At 38.9% G+C, this 25,082-nt stretch overlaps 2 protein-coding genes across 14 annotated transcripts in view; one reads left to right on the forward strand and one right to left on the reverse strand.

Moving 5' to 3' along the window:
* The window catches only part of Lamp3 (lysosome associated membrane protein 3), a 70,053-nt gene that overhangs the window by 3,968 nt on the left and 41,003 nt on the right, over positions 1–25,082 (forward strand). For 3 of the 11 annotated variants that reach the window (XM_087576059.1, XM_087576060.1, XM_087576058.1), the window contains 2 exons: positions 3,853–3,975; positions 20,631–20,743. The gene's annotated coding sequence lies outside the window, so the exon portion shown is untranslated. Of the gene's footprint in view, positions 1–17; positions 807–3,852; positions 3,976–11,472; positions 11,515–20,630; positions 20,744–25,082 lie in introns of those variants that run through there. The other 8 variants (XM_087576051.1, XM_087576057.1, XM_087576052.1 and 5 more) reach the window with 5 other exon arrangements.
* On the reverse strand, positions 6,514–12,843 carry LOC148002699 (uncharacterized). 3 transcript variants are annotated; one of them, XM_087577378.1, is made up of 4 exons: positions 12,597–12,843; positions 10,541–10,646; positions 9,310–9,407; positions 6,514–7,031 (listed from the first exon to the last, which is right to left on the reverse strand). In XM_087577378.1, exons 1-4 carry the CDS (start codon positions 12,764–12,766, stop codon positions 6,950–6,952), a joined length of 456 nt encoding a protein of 151 aa, XP_087433504.1. In that variant the 5' UTR covers positions 12,767–12,843; the 3' UTR covers positions 6,514–6,949. The 3 variants fall into 3 exon arrangements, 1 of the variants encoding a protein (XP_087433504.1); XR_015633688.1 differs by lacking the exons at positions 9,310–9,407; positions 12,597–12,843 and adding an exon at positions 11,035–11,299; XR_015633687.1 differs by lacking the exons at positions 6,514–7,031; positions 9,310–9,407; positions 12,597–12,843 and adding exons at positions 10,029–10,130; positions 11,035–11,299.

Consider the following 25,082-nt stretch of genomic DNA (forward strand, 5'->3'; position numbering starts at 1 on the left):
TGTGTTTGTATCATCAGGAAAGAAGAAAAGTCTTTGGATTCCAACCAAAATAATAAGGATCATACTTGATTGAGGAAGATCTCCTAAAGATCTTGGCTACACGAAGGAAGGAGAAAATTAAAAGGACCAAACAATTGGGTAATATATGATGCCTCTGTTAAAACCGTCTGAAACTGATTGAGACATCAAAATGTCTCTAGCCATAACTTCAGCCCTGGATGGTGAATACTCTTGTTGGCTATAGTATTCTCACGACTTACTACTACATGACCTATGACATAAATGGAGATTTACATTGTAATTTGTTTATGTGATCAAACTAGCTCATAAAGAAAAAGCAGTTGTTTTCCACCTGCTCAAACATCTTTAACTGGTCTGTGCACACTGCACATCCATACATTCCAGTAATACAAAAGTAAATATTACCTCTAAAGCTTTATGTTCGATAAAACCAAAACAAAACAAGAGTGCAGCCCTGATAACATTCACTGTCAGAGATGCTGAGATGCTGAGTCTTACTGGTCCAGATTCCCGCCCGATCCTGCCACAGACACCACAGACTGCCTCAGTAGCTGTGTTCTCAAAAATCTGCCTCTAGAACAACGTTGGAACAGCTAACTCACTTGGTCCAGCACCACAGACTGTTCCAGTCAGGATTTCAGTTGAGCCCTGAACTTTCTCAGCATACGGAGACTGGACAACAAATGACACAGTTAACTCTTTTAAAAAGACTATCTTTGTAATTTTCTTGCCCTTATCCCAAATCAGCAGAAATCAATTAGAAGAATATACCCCATTTCCAAGAGGTAGGGTGGTTGATTTTTTTGTCATTCATTGGATGTGGGTGTTTGTCATCCCTTAATGAGGCTGGTTACAAATAGTTATGGTCTTGGACAGGGATAAAGCAGTTTAGGAACTAAGATTCAGGAATTTCTTTCTTCTTTTCTTTTTCCCTATTCTTCCCTTTTTTACCTAAGGTGAAGGGAATTGAGAAGAAAGAGGAGAGAATGCAGAAACATTATAGGAATAATTAAAAGGGGGTGGATTATTGAATTTACACTTGAACCAAGAAATATGTTGTAGCCATAATCTTGCTATGGTAGAGATCTTTGTATTTTGATGCCAAATTGAGGTTATATTTTGTTACATTGGTATAGAATCTTGTATACTGATACAGAAACAAGGTTAACTTTGATACATTGCTATAAGTTTTTGTATAGTGATACAAATTTAAGGTTAATTTTGATACATACTTATGTTTTCAATATTTATTGAAATTGAAGTATTGAAATTGAGATATTGTGCTTATGTAATTGTTAAAGATACAATATAAAGTTCTAGTCCTTTTAAAAGCTGCTATTATGAAGTGTTAGAGATAAATAAAAAAATACAAGTTAATAGGCAATCAAACTCATGATCATACTAGAGTAGATTAGTTAACTATAATAAGATGTTTTCAAGGTTATTCCTATAGTAAATGGCTAAGGATAAACAATGTTACCATTCAGATATAAAATAGGTAGATGGCCTTCAAAATCCTCAGAGATCCACAGAATATGGCATTTCAAATTACTTAATTATTAAAAGATCTTTTGACTGTGAGAGAGGCCTGCTGTTGACAGCACCCCATTTAAAGAAGGTAATGAACATCAGTAACCCCCATATAGAATTGCTTCCACTTCAATTAGGTCGAACTAGCTAGTGGGAAAAGAAAATGCCCACACTTCAACTACAGACAAAATATTGTCCAGAAAGGACAAATGGATGCAGGGAAGTCAGTTGGCAACCTCTGCCAAGACAGGGTAAGTGCTGCTTGCAACTCTTACCAAGACTCCTGGGGGCAGGGTAAGAAGGCACTGAGTCAATGATACAGACCCCAGGAGTTGGGCAAATGGCAAAAGCAAACTCATTACAGGAACTGGGCAAATTTTATACCATCCTCCCAGCATCTCATCGACTCTCAAGTCTCACTGTTTTTTTCTCAGTGTCTCTCTCCATTACCTGGTACAGCATTGGCAGTCTCTAGCTGTGCTGGCAGATTTGAGGTTGGCTCAGGGATGAAGTATCAGTAGTATATATGCCAGCATTGTGGCTGGGCTGCTTGGCTAAGTTCCTCCTACGGGTAAGCAAGTCCGTTATAATTCTTCACAAATTCTGTCAGATATACTGGGTCAGAAGGCTGAAGATGGATGCTCCAACATTATAGAGATAATTCTGGGAAACTGTTTAGGCAGTCAACTATGTCTATTATATAATCTTAGAAGCTGTCTGTCTGCTTCTAAGGTAATATTTATTCCTTCTCAGCTCTCTGGTGGAATTGAAGACAATAGGTATGGTCTCACAATCAAGTTAAGTTGTTCAGGACTTTAGAAGATGTTTTAAGTCTATAAAGGATGTTTTTAGGTTGTCAATGCAAATTAGGATATAATTTGAGTTAGGTACAAGACTTTAAATACACCAAGATAAGACAGGTAAGAGAACATTTTCATTAACTACCAAATACTATGGACTGGGCATTGCAAATGCATCAATTGTCTTATGATTGCTATTATTGTATTTAATTTATATTTGAAGGAAAAAGAGCCTTTTATTGGACTAAAAAGAGAATTGTAGAGAAAATACCTGCGTATTGCATGGATGCATCACCTGTCAAAGAACCAATGGCCTATAGAAAAGTATAGAATAGAAGGTGGGACATCCAGGAGGCAGAAAGAATTCTGGGATAGAATGAGGTGTGGGAGATTTGCCCAGGAAGAAGCGATGGGGAAAACAAGATGTGACAAGACAGATGCATGGTACCTGAACACGATAACCAGCCATATGTAGAATAAATGGGTTTATTTTAGTTATGAGCTAGTCAGAGAAGAGCATAGCTATATGGGTACAGGATTTGCAAATATATTTTAGTCTGAGTCTTGTTTCTGGGAGCATGGGGCTGGGAGGAAGAACCAGACCAAACTTCTACAGATAACTACAATTTAATTGTCTATCTTTCTTTATTTTTGAGGTGGTGGGGATGAAGCCCAGAATCTTGGACGTGTACTTAGTTCTGAGAAAATCCCCAGCCTCTCTATTTTTAATATTACTACCCTGTCATAAACCCGCTTTATGGTTTAAGTCCCATCAGAAACACTCACTTCCTAAAAGTAGCAAATACACTATTGTCAAACCCTAGTGTCTATATCTAGCTTCCTGTCTAAGAATATCTGGCAAGCCCTTCATTTAATTGGAAACAGTATATATTGCCTGCTAAAGTCTTAGTTGATTTGATGATCCAAAGAAAAATGTCTAAGCATTTTTCACTTGAGACTCCTTTTCACCAGAAAAATGTTTATATTACCTAAGTATATTATGTTTTATGTAAAGAGATACACAAAACAAATACTTGCCAATAATAAATACCGAAGAAACTTATTTTAAGGCAAATTTTGGCCTGTATACATTTACTATTTATTATAGATGAAAAACAAATTCACATATTAAGTATATGGCTATGCTTAGTTATTTTTAAGAAATGAATATTGACTAAATATTTGATGGATAGCTTGATTTGTACAATCATTTGTGCTGAGAAAGCTGCTTTGTATAAACGCACAACACAAAACGTCAAAAGTACGTTTTTATGGATGTTTCAGAAATTGTTGGGAATCCTGCCCTCATTTCAAGCCAAAGTTCGTTGAATGATTTTTAATGAAACGAAGTTCAGCTACCAAACAGCAATTTTATTCAGTCAAGCCGTTTATTTTAAAATTAATTAACTAACCAGGCAATCAATTAGTTCATTAATTTTATTTATTTAATTTTGATACAAGGTCTCATTTTGTTCAGACTGACCTCAAGCTTACTTTGTAGGGGAAAATGGTCTTGAAACTCAGATCCGCCATCCTCTTTAGCTCCCGAGTATGGGGCTCTTTGGCCTGTGCCACCACATCTTGTTTGTGCAGTTGGGACTTGAGCCAAACTGGGCAATGCTGGGTAAGTACTCTGTCAAGTGAGTAATGTCTCTAGCTTCAAACACCTATTTTAAAATACAACATCTGAACACGATGCAATCTAAGAGCTGTACTAACTAGAGATACACTGTTACTACCGTGCTGAATAATGATGGCAAGAAAGTATGCAGTCTTTGTTTTCAACAATTGAGCCATTATGTTCCTGTAAGAACAGAAAACTGTATTACAGCAAAATATAACAATTCATAATATACAATGGTCTAGAATCTTAGCCAAAATGTTATTTATTCAGAAGTCTCTTAATTTTTTTGCCATTTTTTTTGACCTTTATATTCAGTCATGTGATTCCTTGTGGCATGGCAACTCACATTTAAAGAGGATATAGTCTAAAGGGAGCCTAGTAGGAAAACTTACTTGGTCCTGCAGGGTAGGGGCTAAGAAGTCATACACACAGAGAGAAAGATATCCGTGAGAAATGTTTGCATCATATAAAAGTTCGCATCATATAAGTGAGCAAATTATCTTAGGGAAATGAAGGAATCAACAGAGTAATAGGATATGTATTCACATAGTAGCATAGGACAGAGAGCACAGTGTGTCCTCTTGTTGATCCTTTGATATCTTCAAGCTTGGGTTTACTTTGGGGATTTCCTTTTTTGCAGTAGACTTTCAGGCTTCCTTTTGTTTTCTTTTATCCTCTCTTTACTTCCATTCCCCCCTTCCTTTCTTTTCTTTCTTTCTTTTTTTTTTTTTGTTTTTGGGTGGGTGGGGTGTTGGTATTCTGTCTAAGCTCCACCCCCATGGTTACCTGGCAACAGCCCCGTTTGCCTGAGACTATATAAGGGGCCGCTTGCCCCCTCCTCTCTCTTTTGCTTCTCTCTTCTCTTGCTCTTGCCCTCTTCCCCTTTGTTCCTTTTCTCCCCACCCAACCCCTTTCACTCCATGTGAATAAATAAGCTCCAGATTCAGTGAGAAATTCTGTCTCAAGATGATGATGGTGGTGGTGTTGGTGGTGTTGGTGGTGGCAGCGGTGGTAGTGGTGGTAATAAGAATGGATTCACTATTGAAGAAGAAAGTAATGTCTATCTTACCTCCACATATGCTTGCACACACACACATGTAGGTACAACCACACAAACATATACATAAACATATCACACCAACACACACACACACACACACACACACACACACACCCATGTGCTCGACAGAGAGGTGGGGAGAGAGAGAGAGAGAGAGAGAGAGAGAGAGAGAGAGAGAGAGAGAGAGAGAGAGGAGAGAGAATATGAATGTGGGTAGCTGTATAGTACTTCTACTTTCAGCTTTGAGAACCTCCATCCTGGGTTTTCGTAGTACGTACAGTACTGCTTTATATTTCTGTCCCTACATCCTCACTTCTTGTTATTTGTTTTCTTCAATATAGTTCTTCTGGGATAATATGGAGTCACAAAGAAGTTTTTATTTGCATTTCCCTAATGACTAGATACATTGACTACTTTTAAAAGTAATTATTAATCTTTTTGTATTTTGTCTTAGTGTAATTGTTGCTGTGATAAAACACAATGACCAGAAGCACCTTAGGGATGTAAAGGTTAGTTTTAGCATCATTTATACAAAAGGCCAAATAAAGATTTTCCCAGTTTCCAGTCTATACCTGGTGCTGTTTACCTAGCAATAACTTATCTTGGTTCAAAGTAAGGGAAACCTCATTGAAGACTGAGAAATCCATCAGCAGTTCAACTCTTAGATGCGGTTCTTCTTATAATTAAAAACAAAGTTACTTTTTCAGGACTGAAGGATCAAGAAGGTCAGGTTTGCAGCTTACTTTGAAGAACACCAGGATTCTCTGCTTGAGGAAATATGTTTCCTAGGTCTCAGTCTACTGAGAATTACAAAGACCCTCAGTTACAGTTACCTGGAAGCTAGCAAGCTGGGAGTAGTATCCTCATTTCGCTACAATTTCGTCCTCTTTTATTATTTAATTTAGCTTCTAAAGGACTTTACCATAAGCTATGTACTTGCAAAGTGTGATTTCGAAAGCAACTTGTAAACAGCCAATCCTAAAATGCCAATTAAAATAGTGCTGTTAAGTAACACAGCACTAAGCCCCTCCGGGTGCATGAGTCACACCTGTAGTAAAGTTCTAGGATCCACGCCAGACAATTTATCAGCCAATATTTTCGCAATATCAGATACATCGTCTGATGGAAACTGCTGTTTGAATGTGTCCAGCACTTGGTATTGTAATTGTTCGATATTCTTTCTAACAGTAGAATTTCCTTTCCAATACAGTTGAATCTTTTCCCCATCTTGAAGACTGGCATCATATTGAAACTTAGTAACTAACACAAACCGTAGTAGAATTCTAACCACAATTTAAAATTAAACAATGTGCTGTATTTAATGCAAGAATACTGCAGCTGTTGTTGCACACTCAAATATTTTTAACCTAATCAGGACACACACTGTTTTAATGGGTCTGTATATGCTGTAATACTTCTGTCTGTGGCCTCACATCGATGTCCACCTGATCACTCCACAATTCATGAGAACCCTTAGGCCATTTGTTCTACAAAATGTTTAGTTTGCAAGGAAGGATGCAAAGCAATACCAGCTACTGAGGTTGTGGTAGCCACAGCAGGGAGACTTAAAGTTACAGCAGCAGCCCCTAATGTACACTTTGTTCTTTTGAAGATTTTTATCAAAGAATTCAAGACATGCCATACATGACTACGTTGTTTTACAAGCATTCCCGAATATGAAGTAAAATTAAACAATGTGCTATATTTAATGCAAGAATACAACATACAGTTAATACATGTAACATCTTGATATGAAAAATTAAAATCTCCAGTAGACATTAGTTAAGGCAAAGGTACGCAAGCAGAAATATTATATTTCTCATATGTTGTAAAACTGTAATTAAAAGCAGATTGAGCAGTCCCAGTAAATGAGTCATAGCTTGAATGGGCAGCCCTTTGTCAAGAGAACCGTCATTATCTACACCTCACTGCCGCTTTCATCGTCAGCCTCACAGCGTCTCTGAATCCACTGCTCTCACATTCAGTGTTGTCCATCCTGAAATGACACAAGACCCTTCCCCTTGAACTAATAACATTTCCTTTTGCCATTCTGCAGCAGCAGCTGTCTTAAACCAGACCTTTTGCAGATGAAAATTTTACGTATTTGATTCTGAATCAAAATGTTTTCTCTGCCTTAGAAAGTATATCACCTTAAGGTAAATTAAGGAAATAAGGTATTAAAGCTTGATGAATAGGTGTTCCAGGTGAAGCTTGCATTTGCTTACAGAGAAACATAAAAGGTTCATCTATTTTTCTCCTTTGCCAGTTTTTAATTTGTTTTAAAGTGAGCTCTTTCTACTATAACTGTCCTTGAGGATTATACTCTATTTCTGTTACATGTTTAATTTCAAAATACATACAAAATTACTTAAATTTATAAGGTTTATAAGCTGGACCATTATCTGCTTTAATAACCATAGGGACTCCCTTACTAGCAAAAGCTTCAGTTAAGTGTGGAATTACATGATTAGCAGTTTCTCCAATAAGTGGTGTACCCTTTATAAATGTAGAAAATGTGTTAATAGATAGGTGCACATAACAATATCTTCCAAATTCAGGTACATGCGTAATGTCAATCTGCCAACTCTCATTTGCTTGTCCCCTCTGAGGATCAACTCCTTGTAGGACCATGAGAACATGCGTCGGTTTACAAATTGGACAATGTGAAATAATAGCCTTAGCTTGTTGATAAGAAATTTTATATTGTTTATGTAATCTGTTAACATTGTATATAAAGCATTATGCTCATCTTATCCAGAAACAAAATGAACCAAATAATCCACACATTCATTTCCTTTAGATATGAACGCAGGCAATTTATATGAGATCTAATAACATATATCCTACCATTACGAGTTCTTAGTTCAGTTTGCAGCTGCAGAAAAGTGTTCTCAAAGGCTCTTTATAATTAGAAATAAAATAACTGAAGTATAAATCTATTTTTCAATCTCTACAATGTATCGAGTCTACCTCTAAATTAATATCTTATGGACACTCTTGTTACAGCATATAGCTCATTTTGCTGAACAGAAGTATGTTTAGTCTGAAAATTTGATAATCAGAAGGAGTCCAGAAAGCACTTTTAGTTTCTGACCCATCTGCAGAAATTGTAAGAGCATCTGATAATGATTCTTGAATTATAATGTCATTTATCACAAATTCACTTTTCTTTAAAAAGTCCAATAATTTACTTTTTGACAAATGATATTTAAATTGACCCATGAAATTTATTAAAGTTATCGGTGATGATTTACTTATAGCATACAAATACTGTACTTTATTTTTAGTTAAAGGAAATATAATAGAAGCACAATCATACCCACTTATTTGTATGCATCTTTGACAACCCATTTGTATCAATAAAGATAGCATATCTTCAAAAATAGTTAAAGCTTTAGAAAAAGTATTCCTAGTATAAAGCCATTCTAAAGGATGATCTTTTTGAGCCAATATTCCAGTTGGATACTGAAAAGTATTTAATATAAGCACATCAACAGGGACATCAGTAAGGAAAGAGCTCAAAAGGCTTTCCTTAAAACGATTTTCAACTATTTGTAATTCTTGTTTTGCTTCTAAGATTAGTTCCCTTTTACTTTCAGGGGCAGGATCTCCCTGCAATGTCATAAATAAATTATGTAGCTGATAAGTAGGTATCCCTAAAGATGGACACAACCAATTAATATTTCCAAATAATTTTTGAAAACATTAAATGTTTTCCAGCAATCTGGTCTTAGCTGCCTATTTTTGTGGAAGTACCTACTGTCTAGCTACAGCATATCCCAAATAATTAACAAGCTGTTCGTTTTGAATCTTCTCAGAACCTATTATCAATCCAAATGGCTTAAACACTTGTGATAAAACTTGCAAAATATTTTCTAACTCTACCATACTAGGTATTCCATATAGCTTTTTGCTACCCTGCCTAAGCTTTGGGAATGGGCTGCGCTACTGGTCCCCACCCAGTTTCCCTGAATCCATGGATAAAAGACACACAGAGTTGTTCATTTTCAACTTGGCTTCTAGGCACAATTGCTGGGTGCTACTATGCTAAAAGCATGCTCTTAATAATGTTTTTATCTCTGCTTCTCCCACCTATCCTGAACTTCAGTTTAATTACATTCCCAACCAGTCACCTGTAGTAGCAGCCACAGGCCAACACTCTGCCTGAGAGCTCACATGTTTGGTCAACTTTACTCCATCAAAAGCCTGATGAACTCTCTTCTCCTCCCTCGCACCTCCCCTCTCTTCCAGGGAGCCGGAAGTCCTGCCTGTACCTTTGGCCCAGCAATTGTCCTATGGCTTTCTTCACTGACAGATCAAGAGCCAATTGGGAACAGGACCTTAGCATCAGCACCGCCCCTACAAATAGGTCCTGCAAAAAGAATATCATCCATATAATGAGAAATATAGAAATGAGGATAACACTGTCTAATAGGATGTCAAGCCTCATCTACATAAATCTGACATATAGTAGGGGGATTCATCATTTCCTGTGGGAGTACTTCCCACAGAATTTTTATAGGCTCTGTCTATAGAGTATCAAAAAAGTTAAATGAACACCGTATTGTTGCAAGACCCAGAAACATTCATTTGCCCAATCATCAACATAGGAGGCAAGGGTACATAAGCCATTACAAAATTTAACAAGAGACATAGAGTTGTTCTTTAGAACATATGCTCAGTGTGTTCCTTTTTAACCTCGCATTATAGCCTGTAAAGTGGGATAATGGACTTCAAATCTCTTTTCTATATCTGCTTCCTGCTAACAAAAGAACATTGCAAAATGTCTCAGGGAGGTTTAAATGCTACTCAAAGGCTGGACAGTGGAACACACACACACACACACACACACACACACACACACACACACACACACACACACACACATATATATATATATATATATATATATATATATATATATATATATATATATATATAATCTGATTAGCTGATCCAGATGAAAGACAAGGAGAAATCATATCAGCTGAACTAGTTAACGTCAGCCTTCAGCAACTCCAGAGTTGAGAAGCGCCACAGGTGATCCCTGGATGGAGATTGTCAGCCAGGTGAAATCTGCTGAGACAAATACGGCCTAGGAACAGAAATTAAAATTGTCTAGCAATTGTGGAAGGCAAGAAATCCTAAGACCAAGGAAAAAGTGCCATATTCAAGAACAGGCAGATATGCCTATCTGGAATCCATTTGATCTATGACAGGTGAATCCAAGTTTCAGGGCTCTTAATTTCTTGAATCTAATGTCTAGCTCCAAAATTTTAGTTTACAAAGAATATACATTAGCATTTATTATTGTATTGAAATCCCTATTTTAGAAATGTAGTTAACAGATATCTCTTATATACCTATAAACATACAGTTTGAACAGAGAATTTTTTTTGCATGATGAGAAGAATCTTTAAGTTTATATTCAGAAAACAACCAAAGAGAAATTAAAATCTTGACTTTGTGGCTGAATTGTAAATTACCAATGTTCTATTAACTTACCAGAACTCCATTAATCAATGTTAAAATCCTTGAACTTTGAAATAACGATAGCATGTATAGGAAACAATTTTCAGAGCTCCATAGGCTCATTCCATAACTCCCTATCCTGTGGACAAGAAAAATTATGATTATAACTCCTGTTTAATTTGTATTTTAACATATATGAATTTTGTTCAAAGCGTATCATTAATATTTAATGTGTATAATTTTTATTCACTGTATATAATGTATACACTAATGTATATAGATCACATTCAGTGTTATCATCTATATTAAATGCATATAGTGTGCACTTAAAGTATTTAATTAATACTTAATGCATATGACTTATATTTACTGTGTATAATATATAAAGGTATATAAATTATATTCAATGAATACAATTTATATTTAATTTGTATATATTATATTTGTTTATATAATTAAATTGGAGGCCATCTGCATGAAAACCAGAGCTGTGAATCTGCAATGCTGTGCTGTCCTTTCGAGCTTACCGTGTTGCTCCCTTACAGGAGCATGGCCTTTTCTCTCCCTGCTTCCCACAGCCTTCCTAGCCTCTGCCCCTCCAGGGCTCAGAGAGTGCTCAGGCAGTGAGCTTGGAACAGCAGAGCCTGTTGGAGACCACAGGAGTAGCCTGTGACCTCCATTGCAGTTGTATGCCTCTGTGTGCAACTCCAGAACAGCTTACTTTCAGTTTCTATCCCTTTCACCAAAGTTTCTCTGATAGGTTTCTCCTTTCTGAAACTCCATTTCTCTCTCCTTGCTAACTTGAAGTCTTACTTTAACCTTTCTCAAGGTTGTTAAATTTATTGTGCCTTCCTGATATTCCTTTATATGAGCTCCTTTATTTGTATTGTCTGTACTTGGTCCTGCCAGTACCAGTAAGGCTGTTTATTGGAAGGTTAGAAAAAATATGTGAAAAAAAAAAAAACACCCCAGGTATAGGAATGTTGCTTTGTGAACACCAGCCCAAGGCAAGTATACATCTCATAGCCTAAAATACTACCAAAACGAAGGACCAAATTAACACAAACTTTATTGGAATTTTCTCCCCTTACCATAGAAAAGGTTTTTTTTCTACATTCCTTTTTATAATTTGTCAATTTTCAATATCTATACTGAACGCTTACTGATAATTTTTTAAAGATTCTAAAAACTTCCTTGCTTATTCTATGATTAAAAATGCTAGCTTCTTTCCTCTTCAACTCTGTGTTTTATTAAATGTTATAACTCCGTGAACATAACTCTTTCTTACCATCCTGTGCTGAGAACTTAACTCTTTCTTAACTCTTTACCACTTGTACTTTAATAAATAAGTTCTAATACTGCTAATTAACACTTACTGTTGAGTAGTTAGAAATTAAATAAAAGGATTGATTGCTGGTGCTGCTTTAAAGGAAAGGAAAAAAATTAAGATGCTTTGTATAGATAAATATACAGTCGTTTACACATTCAAACATTCATACACTTGCATTCTCTCATTGGCTGGCCACGATTGATCAGCTCCACAGATATTCATGCATATTTACATACATACTCATGTACCTATACATGTGCTTCAGAAGAGAAATCATGCATGCTGCAGAAAAGAAATATTAGGGATACTTTGCCATTTTGCCCTGTAATAAAGAAGGATTTTTGGTAAGCGCCTTGCGCAATGAGTTTTAAAAAAAAATTTTTTTTTATTAGATGTATTTCTTTACTTACATTTCAAATGGTATTCCCTTTCCCGGTTTCCTGTCCATAAGCCTGTATCCCCACCCCCTCCCCATACGGGTATTCCCCCCATCCACCTCCCTTACCACCCCTCTCCCCCACATTCCCCTGCACTGGGGGTCCACCCTTGGCAGGACCAAGGGTTTCCCCTTCCACTGGTGCCCCAACAAGGCTATTCTCTGCTACATACGCAGTTGGAGCCCTGGGTCAGACCATGTATAGTCTTTCGGTAGTGGTTTAGTCCCTGGAAGCTCTGGCTGGCTGGCATTGTTGTTCTTATGGGGTTACAACAAGTTTTTAAGCAAAAAAGAGTCACTCGTTTATAACAAGGTTTACTCACCAAAGTTTCTGGTCCTCCTGCAAAACTTCCTTACTTGAGTCCCCTGCAATTGGGCAGTCCTTGTCAATGTCTAGTGCATTGTGGTCCCAAGGGTATAGCTGCATCAACAGGACACAGTGGGGTACACAGCCATAGTCAGCCAATGTACACTTCATTCGACGTCTTAGCATCGTTTATACAGAAGGCAGAATAAAGGTTTCCAACTGTTTCCAGTTTACACCAGGTGCTATTTACCTAGCAATAGCTTATCTTGGTTCAAAGTAACTGGAACTTTATTGCTGACTGAGAAATCTGTCAGCAGTCCAACTCTCAGATGTGTTGCTTCTTATAACAAAAAACTAAGTTACTTTCTCATGAGAGAGGGAACACAGAGGCTCCTTCCTCAGTTTGCAGCTTACCTTGCAGAATTCCAGGATTCTCTGCTTGAGAAAGTATATCTCCTTGGTCTCAGTCTGTTGAGAGTGATAAAGACCTTAGGTTGCCTAAATTCTAGGAAGCTGGGAGTAGTCTCCTCGTGCCATTTCTCTACAACATACCATAATTGTTCTTCTGGATCTGAGTTACCTCATGTAGGGTGATGTTTTCCCTAGTTCCATCCATTTGCATGTAAATTTCATGTTGTTATCTTTTTTATTATTATGAAGAGTGCTTTATATTTAATTGTGTATATGTGACATTAGCATCAATTTCCATACAATACTCTTTTGTGTTAAATTTTTCTTTTTTTTATTGGATATTTTCTTTATTTACATTTCAAATGCTATCCCCTTTCCAGGTTCCCACTTCAGAAATCCCCTATCCCACGCCCCCTCCCCCTGCTTCTGTGAGGGAACAACCCCACACACCCACCCACTCCCTCTCGCCTCCCTATCCTGGTATTCCCCTACACCTCGCCATCAAGACATCACAGGACCAAGGGCTCCTCCTCCCATTGATGCCCGACAAGGCCATCCTCTGCTATATATACCACTGGAGCCAAGGATCACTCCATGTCTACTCATTGGTTGGAGGTTTAGTCCCTGGGACTTCAGGGTGGGGGGTCTTGTTGGTTGATATTGTTGTTCTTCCTATGGATTTGCAAACCCCATCAGCTTCTTCAGTCCGTTCTCTAATTCCTCCATTGGGGACCCCATTCTCAGTCCAAAGTTGGCTGCAAGCATCTGCCTCTGTATTTTCATGCTCTGCAGAGCCTTTCAGGAGGCAGCTACATCAGGCTCCTGTCAGCATGCACTTCTTGGCATCTGCAATATTGTCTGGGTTTGGTGTCTGTACAGGGGATGGATTGCCAGGTGGGGCCTTTCCTTCAGTCTCTGCTCTACACTTTGTCTCCTTATTTCCTTCTGTGAGTATTTTATTCCCCCCTCCAAGAAGTATTGAAACATCTGCACTTTGGTTGTCCCTCTTCTTGAGCTTCATGTTGTCTGTGGATTGTTTCTTGGGTATTCTGGGATTGTGGGCTAATATCCACTTATCAGTGAGTGTATGCTATGTGTGTTCCTTCGTGATCGGGTTACCTCACTCAGGATAATATTTTCTAGATCCATCTATTTGCCTAAGAATTCCATGAAGTCATTGTTTTTTAATAGCTTAGTAGTACTCCACTGTGTAAATGTACCACATTTTCTGTATCCATTCCTCTGTTGAAGGGCAACTGAGTTCTTTTCAGCTTCTGGCTATTATAAATAAGGCTGCTAAGAACATAGTGGAGCACGTGTCCTTGTTATAGGTGGGAGCATCTTCTTTGGTACATGCCCAGGAGTAGTATAGTTGTGTCCTTAGGCACTACTTTGTCCAATTTTCTGAGGAACCTCCATACTGATTACCAGGATGGTTGTATCAGTTTGCAATCCCACCAACAACAGAGGAGTGTTCCTCTCTCTTCACATTCTCACCAGCATCTGCTGTCACCTGAGTTTTTGATCTTAGCTATTTTGATTGGTGTGAGGTGGAATCTCAGGGTTGTTTTGATTTGCATCTCCCCAATGACTGTAGATGTTGAACATTTCTTTAGGTGCTTCTTGGCCATTTGATGATATTCCTCAGTTGAGAATTCTCTGTTTAGTTCTGTACCCCATTTCTAATAAGGTTATTTGATTCTCTGGAGTCTAACTTCTTTGTATATATTGGATATTAGCCCTTTATGTAGAGTTGGTAAAGATCTTTTCCAATCTGTTGGTTGCCATTTTGTCCTAATGGCAGTGTCCTTTGCCTTACAGAAGCTTTGCAATTTTATGAGGTCCCATTTATCAATTCTTGATCTTAGAGCATAAGCCATTGGTGTTCTGTTCAGGAAATTTGTCCCTGTGCCCATGTGTTCAAGGCTCTTTCCCACTTTTTCTTCTATTAGTTTGAGTGTATGTGGTTTTATGTGGAGGTCTTTGATCCACTTGGACTTGAGCTTTGTACAAGGAGATAAGAATGGGTCTGGGGCTGGGGATTTAGCTCAGTGGTAGAGCGCTTACCTAGGAAGCGCAAGGCCCTGGGTTCGGTCCCCAGCTCCGAAAAAAAGAACCAAAAAAAAAAATGGGTCAATTTGCATTCTTCTATATGCTGACCTCCAGTTGAAACAGCACCATTTGTTGAAAATGCTTTCTTTTTTCCACTGGATGCCTTCAGCTCTTTTGTCAAAGATCAAGTGAGCATAGGTGTGTGGTTCATTTCTGGATCTTCAATCCTATTCCATTGATCTACCTGCCTGTCTCTATACCAATACCATACAGTTTTTATCACTGTTGCTCTGTAATACAGCTTGAGGTCAGGGATGGTGATTCCCCCAGCAGTTCTTTTATTGTTGAGAATAGTTTTCTCTATCCTGGGTTTTTTGTTATTCCAAATGAGTCTGCAAATTGCTTTTTCTAATTCTATGAAGAATTGGGTTGGAATTTTGATAGGGATTGCATTGACTCTGTAGATTGCTTTTGGCAAGATGGCCATTTTTACTATGTTAATCCTGCCAATCTACGAGCATGGGAGATCTTTCTGTCTTCTGAGATCTTCTTTGATTTCTGTCTATTGTGTGTAGATTTTGCCTTTGTCAGGAGAGAAATTCTGCCCACAATTAACCAGTAGTACAGGGGAAAATGCAGTCCCTCCAAGCAGGTAGCATAGTAGTTAAAAGCTGCCTACTTCCTATAGGCAGGTATTAGTGGAAGTTTACTTTGAAGATAATATATTATAGTCTGCAGGAGGCTCATATTCTCTCATGTGGGCTCCATGGGAATTTTGGGTTGATTTCCTGACATGACAGATTCGAGAGACCTTAGAATAGGCTCATACAGTGTTCTAGTTTATTTAATTTGTTTTATATTGTTTTAATTTTCAAAATGGGTGTGATTTTGAGTTTTGTGATAATATTATGTCTCTTGGAGAGAATCTCCAACTATTCTAGCTGCTGACCGAAGAATGCACTTATTTGGGAAAAAAGTCTTGTCTTTGCCTTTTTTAGAAAAGGTGATTAGGCTTGGGACACCTTCCAAAGCTCTGTGGATCAGATTTGATAGAAGGAGGACCACCTGAAGAACTATATTCAAGGAAATAAAACAAAAAAGTACAAGATTTCATCCTAACCAGCCTGTACACCCTACACCGAGTGATACAATCCGCACAGACATCTTGATGATACTAAAATTTTGTTTTGAGAATTACTCAATTCCCTCACCTGTTTGGTTGTGCATTCCTGTACTCTTTAAGGGACTTTTGTGTTTCCTCTTTAAGGGCTCCTACCTGTTTACCTGTGTTGCCCTGTATTTCTTTAAGGGAGTTATCTATGTCTTTCTCGATGTCCTCTAATATCATCGTGAGATACGATTTTAAACGAGACTCTTGCTTTTTTGGTGTGTTGGGGGTATGCAGGATTTTCTGTGTTGGTAGAACTGGGTTCTGATGATGCCAGGTAGCCTTGGTTTCTTGTTGCTTAGGTTCTTGCACTCGACTCTCACCATCTGGCTATCACTAGTGTTGGCTGGTCTTACTGTCTCAGACAATGGCTTGACCCTCCTGTAAGCCTGTGTGTTAGCACTCCTGGGAGACCACTTCTCTCCCGGTGGTTTGGGTACAGAGAGCTGTGGTACAGGGTCAGCTTCGGCCATAGGCAGAAACTCGAAGGATCCTGTCCCAGACTGCTCCCTGGTTCCTGTGTCCTGAGAGCTCCTGGCTGGTCTCCCTGAGCAGAAATGTTGGTCTTACTTGTGCTCTCAGGTATGTCAGCATTCCTGGGAGACCACCTCTCTCCCTGCAGGATCCAGAAACAGACAGAAACCAGAAGCTTTCCTTTTCTGAACAGTATTTTGTCTGTGGATGAAATAGGCAATGGTTACTCTGCCACAATGTCTTACCTCAGTTGGAGGTAGAGATGCTCAATTTCTTCTTAAGCCTTAAGGCTCCTTAAGCCTTTCTTAATTTAGGATAGATAAGACTGTGTTCTATTTAATTGAAAAAAAATGATGGACTAGGTGTTAGGTATATCTTATATTTTATAAATTACAGAATGGTAATAGTTGTGCTCAGCTTACATTTGAGAGAAAAGTCCCTTTTTAATTAGAAAGGGTGAAATGTGGATTGATGTCTATATGCAGGTGAGGGCAGGCACAAGATAAGGCAAGGCCTGTGCTTGAGCAGTGGAAAAGTAAGGTGAGCACAGAGTTTTGGAGAGGAGAGGAGAGGAGAAGAGAGGAGAGGAGAGGAGAGGAGAGAGAGAGAGAGAGAGAGAGAGAGAGAGAGAGAGAGAGAGAGAGAGGAAGGAAGGAAAGGGAAGGGAAGGGAAGGGAAGGGAAGAGAAGAGAAGAGAAGAGAAGAGAAGAGAAGAGAAGAGAAGAGAAGAGAAGAGAAGAGAAGAGAAGAGAAGAGAAGAGAGAAGGAAAGAAGAACCAGAAAGAAGTTTCCCACTATTATTGTGTGAGGTACAATGTGTGCTTTGTTTGAGCTTTAGTAAGGTTTCTTTTATGAATGTGGTTGTCCTTGCATTTGGAGCATAGATATTTAGAATTGAAAGTTCAACTTGGTAGACTTTTTTTCCTTTGACAAATATGAAGTGCGTTTCCTTATTTTTTTTTTGATAACTTTTGGTTGAAAGCCGATTTTATTCGATATTAGAATGGCTATTTGATAACTTTTGGTTGAAAGCCGATTTTATTCGATATTAGAATGGCTACTCCAGCTTCTTTCTTGGGACCATTTGCGTGGAAACTTTTTTCCAGCCTTTTACTTTGAGGTAATGTCTGTCTTTGTCACTGAGGTGCATTTTCTGTATACAGCAAAATGCTGGGCTCTGTTTATGTATCCAGTCAGTTAGCCTATGTCTTTTTACTGGGTAATTGAGTCCATTGATGTTAAGAGATATTAAGGAAAAGCTATTATTGCTTCCTTGGGACCCAGTTACTCCGGATGTTGGGACAGATGTTGGGGCCTCCTCACCTGTGATCCTGGCCATGTTAGAGCACCTGGGAGTTGAGCTTCCTCTGGGTCTTGTGGTACTGGGCATGGAGCCAGTGCCCAAGGTCTGCTTAGGACACTGGTTCAGACCAGAAGGAACCCATGACACTGACTGGATGGGGGTTCCTGTGTCCCTGGATCCTGGGGGGTCCCAGTTTCTCCAGGGCAGATTTTGTGGCCTCCTCACCTGTGATCCTGGGCATCGATGTTATTTTTTTCAATAGCTGAATAATATTTCATTGTGTAAATGTACTATGTTTTCTTTATCCAGTCTTCAGTTGAAGAGAAATCTAGGTTTTCAGTTTCTGGATATTATGAAAAAAACTACAATGAACATGGTTGAGCAAGTGTCCTTGTGGTAGGATGTAGTGTCCTTTGGGTATATACCCAAGAATGGTATAGCTGGAACCTGAGGTAGATCAATTCCCAACTTTCTAAGAAGCCATTGCATTGGTTTCTAAAGTGGTTGTTCAGGTTTGCACTCCTACCAGCAATGGAGGAGTGATCCCCTTGCTCCGCATCTTTGCCAGCATGATTTATCTCTTGTGTTTTGATCTTAGCCATTCGGACAGGTGTCATATTGAATCCCAAAGTAGTTTTTATTTGCATTTCTCTGATGGCCAATGATGTTGAACTTTTTTTTTTTAGTGTTTTTCTGTTATCAGAGATTCCTCTGTTGAGGATTCTGTTTAGATCTGTAACCCATATTTTAATGGGGTTGTTTGGTTTCTTGGTATCTATCTATCCCACATCATATTCAATCTTTCTACTTGGACCAACACCCCCCCCCCCCCATTTCCAGCTTGGGAAAAGAAGCATATCCTTTGTACCAGGCCAACCTCTCGCTCCCAACTAATTTCATTCCACCCAAGTAATTTCCAGACTCTAGATGGAGCCCACCCCTGCCCTTCTCTTCTCTCTGACCCTATGTCTTCTGTAACAAACTCAGAGCTAACAAAGTAACAAAGAAAGTCCACATGCCCAGATCGCATCACAGAAATACCAACACTATGAAATATCAAGTCAAGTATCTCTTCTCCAAAAAATACCTGTCCCAGAGAATTTTTTACCAATGAGAATTATGTAGATGGACACCAGAGTACAGAACTTAAAAGAGCAATGATGGATTGTGTAGTATTAGCATTTCTAATAAATTCCAGGAGTTGCTTCCCACATCAATGTTATTTTTTCTCACGCAGCCTTTATATTTTAATATGCCATATGCAATGCCCAGTAGCTGGGCATCTGCCTTGCCTCCATGCTGCTAGAAGCTATCTCCCACTGACGATCTCTTAACCTTATTTTGCACTTCCAAGCACAATTTAAAACAAATGTCTAGCCAGGCATGTCCTATAGAGTTGAACACATACCCAGCTGGTAGCAAATGTGGTTACATAATTATGCAAGGTGACAGACAGAATTAAACAATACCTTTTTAATGGATATTTTTTCTTTACATTTCAAATGTTATTCCCTTTCCCAGTTTCCCATCTGTAAACCCTCCTTTCCTATCCCCCCTCTCCCTTCTTCTATGACGGTAAATAATACTTTTCATTGTACCAAGCAACCCTTCCTGGCATGTACCAATCAATTTCTGATATCATCTATCTAAGAACCATTTTCAGTTCTCTATTGATCAGACATAACTTCTCCATTTTCTAAGGTTGTTTTTTTTTTTTTTTTTGATCAGACTTAGCTTTCTCATTTTAGGTCTCTGTGGACCAAACATAGCTTTCTCAGAACAGTTGTGCAAACTAGACCCACCACTCTCCAGAACTGCCACAGGCTTACTCAGTGTGACTGCAGCTGTTTCTTTAGGGACATGATTGCATGTCCCCAAAATACCCAGGATTAATGGTCATACCAGGAGGATCAATATGGGCAGAAAGAGGAGAGGAGAGTTTTACTCCTCAAAAGAGTATTGAGAAAAACAGAATCATCCACAGAGCTTTCAGCTTATGAGATCCTTGTCTTGCCATGACTGAAATAGTGAAACAAAATTTGCATAGTGAAAGCAAGGAGAGCTGTAGCACACATGGTGGTTTAGGTAATAACCATGGAGGCCACCAAATCTACCTCAGGTCCTTGCAAGTGAAAAGGATTTTCCAGAGACCTTGCCAAAGTAGAACTCCATCAGTGAAGTAGTACATGCTATTCTCCTGCAAATGTTGCATAGCAGCTGCCAAAACAAAGACAAGGACAAAAGCAGATCTATCCTTCTAAACCCAATCCAAACCAAATGAAACCAAACCAAAATGACCCCACCAATTCCCCCAAACCTCCAAACTGAACCAAACCAAACCAAACCAAACCAAACCCCCAAATCTTACATCATCCAAAAGAATTGCAAAACATGCAATTAGGGAAAATCAAATTAAAACAGTATTTCCTCAGTGTCTGCTATTTTTGTTATTCCTTCATATCTTATTCGTTAATTTGGATCTTCTCCACTCACCTTTTAATTAGTTTGAATAAAAGTTTATTTTATTGCTTTTCTCAAAGAACCAACTTTTTGTTCCATTGATTCTTTGTAATTTTTGGTATGATATCTTTCTATTTTATTGTTTTCAGCCCTAACTCTTTTTGTTTTTGTTTGGTTTAAAGTCTAGTTTGTTGGATACTAAAATGACTACGCCAACTTTTCTCTTGGGTCCATTTACTTGGAGTATCCTTTTTCGTACTTTTACCCTGAGGTGATATCTGTCCTTGAAGATAAGGTATGTTTCCTGGATACGGCATATTGCACCTGCTTTATTATTGTTATTATTTTTACTGGATATTTCATGAACTTACATTTTAAATGTTACCCTTTCCCCTCTCTCCCATGCCCTCCTCCTGCTTCTGTGAAAGTGCTCCCACTCCTACCATAATGCCCTGGCATTCCCCTACACGGGGGGAAACCAGCCTTCACAGGACCAAAGGCTTTTCCTCATATTGATACCAGACAATGCCATTCTCTGCTAAAGATATGCCACTAAAGCCATGGGTCCCTCCATGTGTACTCACTGGTTGGTGGTTTAGTCTATGGGAACTCTGGGGAGGGATTTGTTGATATTGTTGTTCTTCCTATGGGGTTGCAAATCCCTTCAGCTCCTTCAGTCCTTTCTCAAATTCCTCCATTGCAGTCCCTGTCCTCAGTCCGAGGGTTACCTGCAAGCATCCTCATCTGTATCAGTAAGGCTCTGGCAGAGCCTCTCAGGAGATGTCCATATCTGGCTACTGTCAGCAAGCACTTCTTGGCACCAGCAATAGTGACTGAGTTTGCTGGCTGCATGGGGATGGATCCCCAGTGGGTCAGTCTCTGGACGACCTTTCTTTCAGTTCCTGCTCCACTCTTTATCCCTGTATTTACTTCTGTGAGTATTTTGTTCTTAAACAACCAGCTCCTGGTTTTGTTGATTCTTTGTATAGTCCTCTTTGTTTCTATTTGGTTGATTTCAGCTCTGAGTTTGATTATTTCCTGCCTTCTACTCCTCTTGGGTGAATTTGCTTCTTCTTCTTCTTCTTTTTTTTTTAGAGCTTTCAGGTGTGCTGTCAAGCTACTAGTGTATGCTCTCTCCAGTTTCTTTCTGCAGGCACTCAGAGCTATGAGTTTTCCTCTTAGCACAGCTTTCATTGTATGCCATAATTCTAAAAAAGTTTTTAATTTCTTTCTTTATTTCTTTCTTGGCCAAGTTATCATTGAGTAGAATCTTGTTCAACATCCATGTATGTGGGCTTTCTGTCGTTTTTGTTGTTGTTGAAGACCAGCCGTAATCCATGGTGATCTGAACTCTTTGTATCTATTGAGGCCTCTTTTGTGACTGATTATATGGTTCATTTTGGAGAAGGTGCAGAGAAGGTATACTCCTTTGTTTTAGGATGAAGTGCTCTGTGGATATCTGTTAAATCCATTTGGTTCACAACTTCTGTAAGTTTCACTGTGTCTCCTTTTAGTTTCTGTTTCCATGAGAGTTGTGTGTTGACGTTTCCTACTATCATTGCATGTGGTGCAATGCATGCCTTGAGCTTTAGTAAGTTTCTTTTAAAAATGTGGGTGCTCTTGCCTTTGGACCATAGATGTTCAGAATTAAGAGTTCATCTTGGCAGATTTTTCTTTTGATGAGCATGGAGTGTCACTCCTTATCCTATTTGATAACCTTTGGTTGAAAGTCGGCTTCATTTGATATTAGAATGCCTTCTCCAGCCTGTTTCTTAGGACCACTTGCTTTGAAAAAAAGCCCTTTACTCTGTTTTTGTCACTGAGGTGCGTTTACTGTATATAGCAAAATGCTGGGTCCTCTATGAATTCAGTTAGTTAGTCTGTGTCTTTTTATTGGGGAATTGAATCCATTGATGTTACGAGATATTAAGGAAAAGTGATTCCTATTGTTTTGGTTGTTAGAGGTGGAATTATGTTTGTGTGGCTTCTTTCTGTTGGGCTTGTTGAAAGATGACGACTTTCTTGCTTTTTCTAGAGTGTAGTTTTCCTCCTTGTGTTGAAGTTTGCTCTCTATTATACTTTGTAGGGCTAGATTTGTGTGAAGATATTGTCCATATTTGGGTTTGTCCTGGAATACCTTGGTTTCTCCATCTATGTAAATTGAGAGTTTTGCTGGATACAGTAGCCTGAGCTGGCATTTGTGTTCTCTTGGCATCTGTCCAGGATCTTTTGGCTTTCATAGTCTCTTTTGAGAAATCTGGTGTAATTCTGTTAGGTCTGCCTTTGTATGTTACTTGACCCCTTTCTCTTACTGCTTTTATTTTATTGTAATTTTTATAGGATATTTTTTCATTTACATTTCAAATGTTATTCCCTTTCCTGGTTTCCTGTTCATAGCTCCCTATCCCTTCCACTTCCCCTTCTTCTATAAGGGTGTTTCCCTCCACATCCATGCCCATTTCATGCCCCCCAACATTCCCTTACACTTGGGGTCCGACCTTGGCTTCTTCTTCCTTTGGTGCTCAACAAGGCCATCCTCTGCTACATACGCAGCTGGAGCCATGGTCAGTCCATGTATAGACTTTAAGTAGTGGGTTAGACCCTGGGAGCTCTGGTTGTTGGCATTGTTGTTCTTATGGGGTTACTAGTTCCTTTAGCTCTTTCAATCCTTTCTCTAATTCCTCCAACAGGGGTCCCGTACTCTGTTCAATGGCTTGTAGTTAGAATTCGCCTCTGCCTCTGTATTTGACATGCTCTGGCTATGTCCCTCAGGAGAGAGCTATATCTGGTTCCTGTCAGCATGCACTTCTTAGCTTCATCAATCTTATCTAGCTTTCGTGGCTGTATATTTATGGGTCACATGTGAGGCAGGCTCTGAATGGCTGTTCCTTCAGTCTCTGCTCCAAAGTTTGCCTCCATATTCCCTACTCTGAATATTTTTGTTTCCCCTTTTAAGAAGGACTGGGGCTGGGGATTTAGCTCAGTGGTAGAGCGCTTACCTAGGAAGCGCAAGGCCCTGGGTTCGGTCCCCAGCTCCAAAAAAAAAAGAACAACAACAACAAAAAAAGATTGAAATAAGAAGGACTGAAGCATCTGCACTTTGGTTGTCCTTCTTCTTGAGCTTCAAGTGGTCTGCTGTTGCTGCTGCTGCTGCTGCTCCTCCTCCTCCTTTTCTTCCTCCTCCTCCTCCCCCTCCTCCTCTTCCTCCTCCTCCACCTTCTTTTTTTCCTACCATTTGTAGATTCTGTCTTTTCCTGTTGTGCCAGATTTCCTGGCTGTTTTGTGTCCCCTCCTCCCTTTCTGTATGTAAGCATTAAAATGGTTCTCTTGACCAGTTTATTTCCTTAAGAGGTCTAGGGAGCATGGCTGTATTGATTCTCTTTTTATACTTGTCACAATCTGTCCTCTGAGAAATTCATGGCTTCTCTAATCAAGGGTACAGATGACTCACCAGAACTGTAGGGTCCTGCAAGAGATATCTCCTAGGCCTGTGGAACCTAGTTGACTTATAAATATGGGCCAACTCTTGATATCTATGCACGTATTAGTATAGGTCTCTATGCAAGGTTATTAAGCACCCAAGGTCAATTATATCACCATGAAAGAGCAATTCTTGCTTTTAAAATGTAGGCATTGCATTCTACTTAGGTAAAGTTTGACAGAGATGTTTTCTTAAAAAAGATAAAGCATAATTTAAGACTTTGTCTCTTAATTTGAAACACATTTAGTAGAGAGTAAAACAACTATTTTGTTAAAAAAATAAAACCTTTGTACTGTAAGCAAATTAATTACATAAGGAAACCTGGAACTACAGGGCTGGGTTACCTTCCCAATGTGCAGACTCTTGAAATAGCAGAACCTAGAGGATCACCTACAGATGAGGGCAGCAATCTATGAAGGTGAGGCTGCACCATTGGCCAGGGCCTTGTACAGCCCAAAAGTCCATTTTCCCCCCAAGTAATAGGGATTTTTTTAAAAGACCACATACAGAATCAGAGTGGAAACAATGATTAATTAAATAACTTCTTGACTAAGAGTCTTTAACTATTTACCCCTAAATTTTACACCTAGAATTTACACCTAATTTTTTCTAGTTATATTATAAACTAGACAATCTCTACAATGTAAACAATACAGAGAGATAAGCACATGTAAACACACAACCATGCATGTCGTGGTTTGGTTCTTTGTTACTTTGATAAGACACTGACCAAGAGCAACTCAGGAAGGAAAGAATTTATTTGGTTTTACAGGCTATAGTGCATCATCATGGGAAACCAAGCCAGGAACTCAAAGCAGAAGCCTGGAACAGAAGCTGAGTCAGAGACTGTGGTGATCACTGCTTACTAGAGAAAGCTGGCTTTCTTTCACCTAGCTTCTTTATATAGTTCAGGCCCGTCTACGGTGGTGTGTCACTGCTCACTGTGGGATGGGCCCTCCCACACTGCTTGAGAATCATGAAAATACAGACTTTGCCACCCATAGGTCATAAAGATAGTCCCTCAGTTGAAGGTCTCTCTTTCTAGGTGTTTTAATCATGGAGATTAGCCAGCACAATACACAACAATAGATGTTTTTAAAAATACCAAAGATTTTGTATCACTTATCCGTTTTAAGATAGTAACCCCAAGTCT

This window comes from Rattus norvegicus, chromosome 11, assembly GCF_021556685.1.
Source record: "Rattus norvegicus strain SHRSP/BbbUtx chromosome 11, alternate assembly SHRSP_T2T, whole genome shotgun sequence".
Taxonomy (NCBI): Eukaryota; Metazoa; Chordata; class Mammalia; order Rodentia; family Muridae; genus Rattus; species Rattus norvegicus.